Genomic DNA, 9,115 nt, shown 5'->3' with positions numbered 1-9,115 from the left:
AACCCTTTCCTCCCCAACTTGCTTCTTGGTCATGATGTTTGTGCAGGAATAGAAACCCTGACTAAGGTTTCTATTATCACTGCTTGTCACTGCTAAGACAGACAACAGATTTTTCAGAGGCTCTGTACTAAGATGGATGGAGCCTGGGCTTTTGGCAAAGTCTTCAGTGCCAGGTCTAGATCCACATTGCTCTGTAATTCAGATCTGTGGTTCTCCAAGTATGATCCCCATACTTGCAGCATCAGCAACACCTGAGAACTTAATAGAAAGGCACATTCTTGGGCTCCACAGCCATCTGACTCAGAAACTCTGGGAGTGAAGCCCAGCATTCTGGGTTTTAACAAGCTATCCAAAGGATTCTAATGTGTACTCAAGATGGAGGGCAATGTCTACTAGCTAATTACTTCTCTGGAATCTCAATACATTTAGCCCTAAATAGGTCTGAGCTTCAGTCTGCTTCTCCAGGGGATTGTGCAACATCAAACAGATTTTACTCCATGAAACACTGCTTCAAAAACTTGTAAATTACTGAACAACTATACAGTATTAATGCAAAGAAATACTTTCTTGTGTTCTTTCTAGATCTACAAAGTCACGATATTACAGGTGAATAGAAAGATTGCCAATAGAGTCGGACAAGAGTGTCTGACAAGCTTGGTTCTACAACATTCAAAGATGAGGTTCTGTTCTAAATTTCACATCACAGTCAGACCAAATGATGCTTCCTGGTAATAGTCATTAACACTTTTTGTCAGCCAGGCAAGGTAGCCCATGCTTTTAATCCTACCACTCGGCAGACAGAGGCAGGTGGATCTCTGTGAGTTCAAGGCCAGCCTGGTCTACAGCTCTATCTCCAGAATGGCCAGGGCTGTTATACAGAGAAACCCTGTATCAAAAGACATTTTTGTCCCTTCAGTTAAGCCAACTTCTATTTCAAATCACTGAAGTCTGGGTAAAGAAGAGCTAGTGAAAGAAGATGCACAGATCCTTTAAAATTATTTCAAAGGGACTAAAAATCTAAGGAATTCACTTTTCTCCCTGTTGAAAGAATTTAGCCACTACTGCTTTAGAGACTTGAGTTTTCTATTACTCAACGCTCACAAACTCCACTGATAGCATATCCAAAGTTCTCAAGTAATGGCAATATTTTTTCCTCCCCCATTCTCAAAAGTTGTAAGTGTATCTGGTCACTTTTTCCCTTCATATTTGGAGACACAATAAATTACTACCTACCTGGCCCCTTTTCTTTCCAAGCTAATGTTTACTTCTTCAATGTTCTAATTTTTAAAATGTCTGTATTTCTTGCTTTTATGAGCTCTCCAAGGCCTAACATGACATGCAAATTCCACACAAGCACTATCCATCACTGCTCATTTGTCTCATTAGAATATTATGATGGTAGAAATTCCATTTTAAATTTTATTTTGAAAAGACCAGCAATACTATTCAGTGAGTAACTTGGCTGCCAAGCCAGATAACCTGAGTTAGATCCTAGAAACCCATATAGCTGAAAGAGAGAATCAATTCCCAAAGGTTGTCCTGTGGCCTTCACCATACATGTGCAATGGTCCACACACAAACACTAAATAAAATAACCAATTAGTTGGTTCACTCAATTAAAAAAAAAAAAAGATTTTAATTACGTGTACATGTGCAAGGATCTACACCTGCGATGGCAGAGGGGTCGGTGAAATCAGAGCTCCTGGGAACCCTCTGATGGTTGGACTTCCTCCAGTATTCATGAGCAACATTTGAGAGGGAGTAGCCATAGGAGACACTCAATAAATGATAGCTGAACTGAACTCTTTTCACACAGTACAGTTAAATCTGTTGCAGATCCAAATGAAGTTTTACACTTTACCAAAGTATAGTGGGTTGAATAGTTCCATCCACCCAAAACCAGCATGTCACAAAATTATGAAGATATAATTAGCTAGGATGAAGTCACTGTGAATGAGGGTAGACAAAAGTCCAAGGACTTGTATCCTTCTAAGAGAAAAAAATAGAGATCTGTGGTATTTAGGTAGCAAAGGAAACTACTAAGCCAGCCATTACCATAACTGCCACTGTCTACTCACTGTGGATCACAGGTTACATTTTGGAAATCTCACTCTGTCAAAGAAAGTTTAAAAAAAAATACCAATTTCTGATAATCTTTTTCCTCAAAGGCATGCTCATTCCAATCTATTCCAATAAATAAAAGTATAAAAAAGTAAACATGATTTTTAAAAGATCCAATGATTAAAACCAAATATCTGAAGCCAAATATCTGCTTGAAGGAGAGTATTCAATATATAATATTAAGTGAAAAAGATTCTTTTAGCTGGGCAGTGGTGGCACATGCCTTTAATCCCAGCACTTGGGAGGCACAGGCAGGCAGATTTCTGAGTTTGAGGCCAACCTGGTCTACAGAGTGAGTTCCAGGACAGCCAGGACTATTCAGAGAAACCCTGTCTCAAAAACAAAAAATTAGAAAAAAGAAAAAGATATTTATGAAGTATAATTTCAATTTTATTCTAAAGTGAATATGTAAAAATTAAATACTGACCAAAAAATAACATACTGTCTCTGAAAAATAAACTTAAAGGCACCTTATACTTTGTAGTTTACAATCTTATATATGCTTTCAAAATATTTCTATATTATAAAATTATGTTACATTATATATAACATATATTACATATTATAATATGATTACATCATTTTCTTCTTGCCTGTCCTTCCTCCACACCTGCTCATATACCCCTCTTGTTCTCTTTCAAATTCATGGTATCTGTTCTTATTAATTGTTGCTATATACATACATACATATATGGATATACCTTTTGTACAATGAATGCTTCCTTCTTTTATTAATTTACTCTTTGTTTTTGTTCTGCTTCTGTTTGTTTTACAAGATCTCCTGCACCCAAGGCTGGCCAAAGTTAGATCTCAAAAGTTTGATTATCCTAGTTCCAGGAGCATGACAGACATGTGCTTCCATACCAGGTTTAGGAAAGTGTTGATGATCCAACAGAGCTTTATGCATGCTAAACAAGAACTTTCACCAGCCGTACTAGAGCCTCAGGCCCAATTCCTTCTATAACTGGAAAAATGCTAAATAAGTTATGGTGACACACACTTGTAATCAGGTTTCCAGGTAACATACGTTCCTATTTGTATAATAACTCCTGATTTAAAATATCAGCTTTGCAGATGGAAGGGACTGGAGTGATGGCTCAGCAGTCAAAAGCACTTGTTCTTCCAGAGGACCCAGGATCAATTCCCAGCAGCCACATGGCTGCTCACAGATGTTCATAACTGTAGTTCTAGGGATCCAGTGCTCTCTTCTGACCTCTGCAAACAGCAGATATGCACAGGATCCACAAAGAGACACACAGTGAAAACACCCACATACATAAAATAAATAAATCTTTACAAATCAGCCTCAAACATTTAAAAGCCACCTTAATAAAAAATATATATATTATTGCAAAATAACATTTTCTAAGTTACACACCAAATTTTAGACCATAAAATTCTAATAAAAATCAATTTTAAGAGAACAGCAAAGGCAGAGCATGGTGGTGCATGCCTTTAATTCCAGTTCTCAGGAGGTAGTGGCAGGGGGAGCTCTGTGAGTTCAAGGCCAGGCTGGTCTACAATGGGAGTTCCAGGACGGTCAGGAAAGACAGAGAAACCCTGTCTCGAAAGCATGGCAGTCAAGTAAACTTTCAAATCTATTCTACAGAATGTAACTCCAATGCCGGAGATCACAGTGGGCTTCACAAAACATAGCTTCCCCTTCGCTCTTCTCTTTTTCATGGCTTTCAATATTTTATAGTAAGAACAGGTTGTAAAATGCATCCTTCAGAAAGTCAGTGTTTCCTGTTGTCATCCATAGAGAGTGAATAGTCACTACAAGGGCTGTGATTGTACATTATTAAACAGTTCACAGGTAATTCATTAGCAAAGTCATTTCCATTCTTTTGACAATCTCTATAAAATGTTTTATATGAGTACATTGTAGCTGTCTTCAGACACACCAGAAGAGGGCGTCAGATCTAATTACAGATGGTTGTGAGCCACCATGTGGTTGCTGAGAACTCAGGACCTCTGGAAGAGCAGTCAGTGCTCTTAATCGCTGAGCCATCTCTCCTGCCCCCTATAAAATGCTTTATAGTCATTAATAGATTTAACATGTTCATAAATTTGGTGGTTTTAAGTGGCAACTCGACTTGCCTGAAATCATAGTTTAGTAAATAAGAACTTAGAAATTTAAACTAATGGATATATGACTCCAAACAAAGTTTGTGTCCTTCATTGTTAAAAAGCCTGTGGTCTTCATTGTTAAAGTCTATGTCCTCCATGCTAAAGCCTGTGTCCTGTATCCTCCATGTTAAAGCCTGTGTCCCCCCATGTTAAAGCCTGTGTCCTCCATGTTAAAGTCTGTGTCCCCCATGTTAAAGCCTGTGTCCCCCATGTTAAAGCCTGTGTCCCCCACGTTAAAGCCTGTGTCCCCCATGTTAAAGCCTGTGTCCTCCATGTTAAAGCCTGTGTCCCCCATGTTAAAGCCTGTGTCCTCCATGTTAAAGCCTGTGTCCTTCATGGTTAAAGTCTGTAGTCTTCACTGTTGTTGATGTTCACATGCCTTATTTTGAAACTGTACTCTATACCACTTAATTACTTATATAGTAGAGTGATGATAGTACAGAGCCAGCAATTCATCTCTGCATTTGCCATGTGTTCCGTCAGTTTGTCCCATCTCTCAACTGTGGAAAATGGATTTCACACCAATAATCTACAAATTGTCATTACTGTTTCAGAAAGAAAAATCATTTTTAAAATTCTAAGTTTAAAAAATTGGGGAGCAAAGCTCATATGGGTTTATATACTAGCTCATTTCATAAGGTTTACAGAATTTTCTGAATATGAACCTGGCATAGATCATGTCAAAGGCATGCTAAAATTATTAGAAGAAGGGTATTTAAACATAACTGTCAATATAGAATCACTTTTTAGAGAAAACTGAATTACTGGCAATACCAAGGTGGGTGCTAAGTAGAGTTGAGGAACATTACTTAGGTTTATTTATTTAATAAATAATATTAAGTTGAAATTCAAGATATGTTTGATAGTAAAGTTAACACTCTAACAACAACAGACTTGAAAAGGATCATTCCGTTCCATGGTCTGTGCTCCAGTGGTAGCCATGGTACAGGTGACATTGGAAGGATGTTCTGGAAATTAAGGTTTTATCACACTGTGCACAGATTTAAATCAAACCCACAGTATCAGTAAAAATCATGGAATCTTTACCAAGTCTTCACTGAAAACATGTATTCTCTCCTATAATTTGAACTATAAAGTTGTTAACAGTATAGTAAATCCTTTAAAAAATTAAACGTGTTATGGTTAATATTTCCTGCCAGTTTGCCAGGCTTTAGAATCACCAGAAGTCAAGCTTTGGGGCATGCCCATGTGGGATTACTTAGACTGTGGGATTACTTTTTGTGAGAAATTATCTAGATTTAGTTAAGAGAGGTGAGAAGACCCATTCTGAATGTGGGCAGAACCATTCCATGCACTGGGTCCCAGAATATGTAAGAGAGCCCTAGCATTCAGTATGGACAGTTGTTTCACCTGCCTGATGCCTTAGCTTCCCCACCAGGAAGAACTCTGCCCTAGAACTGAGAGCCACAACAAGCCCTTTCTTAAGGTGCTTCTGTCAGACGATATGATAAGAAAGATAAACGAGTAAGATAAGAGACATCAAGAGAAGAAAATAAGATAAGAAATGACTAATAATTTGGTAATTCTACTTCCAAGGCTATATCTAGAGAAATTGAAAATGAAAACTTGTACAACAAAGTTTGCAGCAGCATAGCTCACAGTACGCAAAAAAACCCGAAGCATCCCAAGTGTTGATCCATAGAACAACGGAGAAACAAAAGGTACACACACTTGTGGTACGAGTGGCTGTGAGTCAGCCCTAGTACAAAGAAAAATCCAACTCTTGACAGCAGGGATGAACAGAGTGACATTGTGCTAAGTAAAATAAGCCAGTCACAAAAGGGCAAATGCCAGCGAATGTCTTCTGTGGAGTACACCAAGTAAGCAAATAAATAAAGACAGAACATAGAATGATAGTTTCAAAAAAAAAAAAAAAAACAGGAGAAATACCTTATCTTAAAATACTGTGATTCTAACAAGAGAATTGGAAATTTGTCTAATTGGGAATTTGTCTAATGACACCATTTCAGTTGCTAAGATAACAAAATAAGTTCTGAAGGTAGGTAGTGAAAGACTGGGAGACTTAGAAATTTAGGAAAAAGCATGTTAACGAAAAGTAATGTATTAGTAGAAATGTAACAAACCAAAAAGGTGGAGTAGCTAGTTCCAGGAACCTGGCTAACTCAGAGCCTCCGGGCTCTGGTTCCCAATACCTGCCCCTCCTGAATGATCCACAATGAGGGCGGAACTAAGAATGAAGGACTACTGGTTTATGAGACTCTTCACCCTGTTGACCAGTAGATGAAGATTACATTCCTAGAATGAATATGTTCCCCTCCCTAACTGAATACCTTGGGCTAGGTCCCTCTGAAATTTTCCACTGTTTTTATGTCCTGTTTCCTTGGTAACCCTCTCCCCGCCCCCAACTTGTGGGTTTTCTCTTAAATACCCCTCACTTCTTGTGTTCAGGGTCGAACTCTGGCCAGCATGGTCACGAGATCGACCCCGGTACCAGTATCCCCAATAAACCTCATGTGATTGCAGCAAGTTCAGTCTCTCGTGAGTCATTGGGTGGTCGCGTCATCCCGAGACTTGAGTAAGGATCTCCCCAGTTCTGGGGGTCTTTCAGTAGTGGTGATGGATTTTATCAAAGTAGTTGGTGTCAAGAATGTCCTCTTAAAAATAAAGCTTTTTGAGCATGGTGGCACATGCCTTTAATCCCAGAACTCAGGAGGCAGAGCAGGTAGATCTCTGTGAGTTCAAGGCCAGGTTGGTCTACAAAGCAAGTCCAGGACAGCCAGGGCTATTATAAAAAGAAACAAAACCTTGTCTGAAAATACAAAAAAAAAAAAAAAAAAAAAAAAAAAAAAAAAAAAAAAAAAAAAAAAAAAAAAAAAACTTTTATGATGTATATTTTACCACAATTGGAATATTGCATATATTTTCATAAAGCATATTTTGAACCGAATATTTCACATTTTCATCCTTTCTGGCATTAAATTTATATAATTTTAATTATAAAATTAAGATGAAAATGTCTAAAAACTACGATTTGAACCAATCAGTAAGAACAAAATTAGTGCCCTCTCTTTGCCTGCTTGCCTTGTGGGACTAAGCAACTGCTAGATCCTTGGACTTTTCCATTCACAGCTGCTGCTGACCACTGTTGGGGAGTTGGACTACAGATTACTTTCTGCGCTGGTTAATCAAGAGCTAAAAACCTGAAGAGATGCAAACAGGAACAAAATTAAACTAGGTCTGAGGAGCGATGCAACAGGCATGATGGAAGTCGAGCCCTCCTACTCAAGACTTCATCTCCTGCTACAGGACAGGCCATCGGAATGCAGTCCCTGACATCCAGGATGACTCTGAGGCCTGAGCGAGAGGAAGCTCGCTGGAGACATGGGTGAGTTCCCACTTGATGGAGCAGAAGGACTAGCAGAGGGAAGTTCCCCAGACAAGGAAGCCAGCAGTCAGCCTGAGCGCAGTGACAACAGGAATACCTCATCCTGAGTCTGCCTATGGTACTAAAAGCTGGAAGAGACCTACTGTACCTCCTGGACTGGATCCCTGGCCAGCCAGGCCAACTGAGAGCCTCATGGAATCCTCCATGGCCTCCAGTCCAGCTAAGTCCTCCCACCACACCACAGGCTCCACCCTTCCCCCCTTCCCCACAGTGCCCGGGTACACTTCAAAGACACTAGCACCGCAAGGTGTTACTTATTCAGCTGGGCAGGACTCGAGCCAGGCCCTGCCTCTAGGTGAGCAGCGGCCACCTGGACAGGGACTGTCGGGTCACCACTCACCCCTGCAGCCAGCCGGCTGTCTGGAAGATCTTCCTAGCCCCTTTTTAAAATCTCTTTTACATTTTTTAAAAACATAACTTTTTGAGAGAGAGAGGGGAGCTGACAATCACTTCTATTCTGGTTTTGGTTTTTGGTTTTGTTTTAAAAGCCATTTTAAGCTCAGTTCTCATGATCTATGCAGCTCTGAGTTCCTTCATGGAGCCTCACAGATCCAGTTTTGGGAAAGGATTTGGACTCAAAACTAACTGACCAATGCTTTGCCCTTTGTACCAAGAGACTGATTGCTAGGCTCAGGAAATAAATGCAGGTTTTTTGTGAAGAAAAAAAAAAAAAAAAAGAACAAAATTGATGGATCCACAGGTATTTACTGAACACTTTCTGGATGAATGAACTTGTAATTATTTACTTGAATGTTATGTTCCAGCATGCTCACTTGGATATAAAAATGCAATGTGAAAAACAGCTATCACTTTCCCCAAAGTTACAAGTTGCAAAAATGAACTGTCTCTGTTTTTTGAAATAAACAAAGTCAAAATTCACTTCCAAATGGGGAAGAAGGTGTGTTTTCATAGCTAATGGCTTGAAACAATGAACAAAAGGATCCCTTCAGGATTCTCTATATGGGATAAAGTCCTGTGCCCAGGAAAGTAGTCTTTTCAAACAAGTCAGAGGTGAGCAAAAGCAGTGTGTAATAACCAAAAAATGTAATCATAACTGATAGATTAAATATTTATGATAACAACCAGAGTTCATTTGGTTCAAACATGTTCAGCCGGCACAGAACACAAGGAAAAGGATGCAAAAACTGGGTTTTAAAATTCTAGAACAAAGCAAACCTTTGAGTCACTGTACAAATCAAGGCTCCAATTACTACAGCTTTTGCTGACTGCTTATATTTTCTATCCCCACTAGTATAAGCAGAATGGTTTTTAACTACAGTAACAATTGACAGTACTTACACCTGCTGGAAATATCTGGATTACATTTCCAGCTATGTCCAGGACTCTTAGTTTTGCAAGATGACAAACTTCCTGTGTCAGAAAACAAAAAAGAGAGATTTTAATATAAAATTGTAAGTATTGACTTGATTCAGAGTG

The 9,115-nt window shown here is 39.0% G+C and overlaps 1 protein-coding gene and 1 pseudogene across 4 annotated transcripts in view; one reads left to right on the top strand and one right to left on the bottom strand.

Annotated features, from left to right (window-relative positions):
• Lrrc69 (leucine rich repeat containing 69) overlaps positions 1-9,115 on the bottom strand; it is a 120,005-nt gene that overhangs the window by 84,962 nt on the left and 25,928 nt on the right. For all 4 annotated transcript variants that reach the window (XR_004117749.1, XM_031366564.1, XM_031366563.1 and 1 more), the window contains exon 5: positions 8,978-9,049. Coding sequence is in view for 3 of the 4 variants with exons in the window: in XM_031366564.1 (XP_031222424.1) it covers positions 8,978-9,049 (72 nt within the window). In the remaining variant the exon portion in view is untranslated. The remainder of the gene's footprint in view (positions 1-8,977; positions 9,050-9,115) is intronic.
• LOC116088056 lies at positions 7,492-7,725 on the top strand (annotated as a pseudogene).

Source organism: Mastomys coucha, unplaced genomic scaffold (assembly GCF_008632895.1).
Source record: "Mastomys coucha isolate ucsf_1 unplaced genomic scaffold, UCSF_Mcou_1 pScaffold14, whole genome shotgun sequence".
NCBI lineage: Eukaryota > Metazoa > Chordata > Mammalia > Rodentia > Muridae > Mastomys > Mastomys coucha.
The sequence above is the reverse complement of the archived record's forward strand: the minus strand, read 5'-3'. Positions and strand labels throughout refer to the sequence as shown.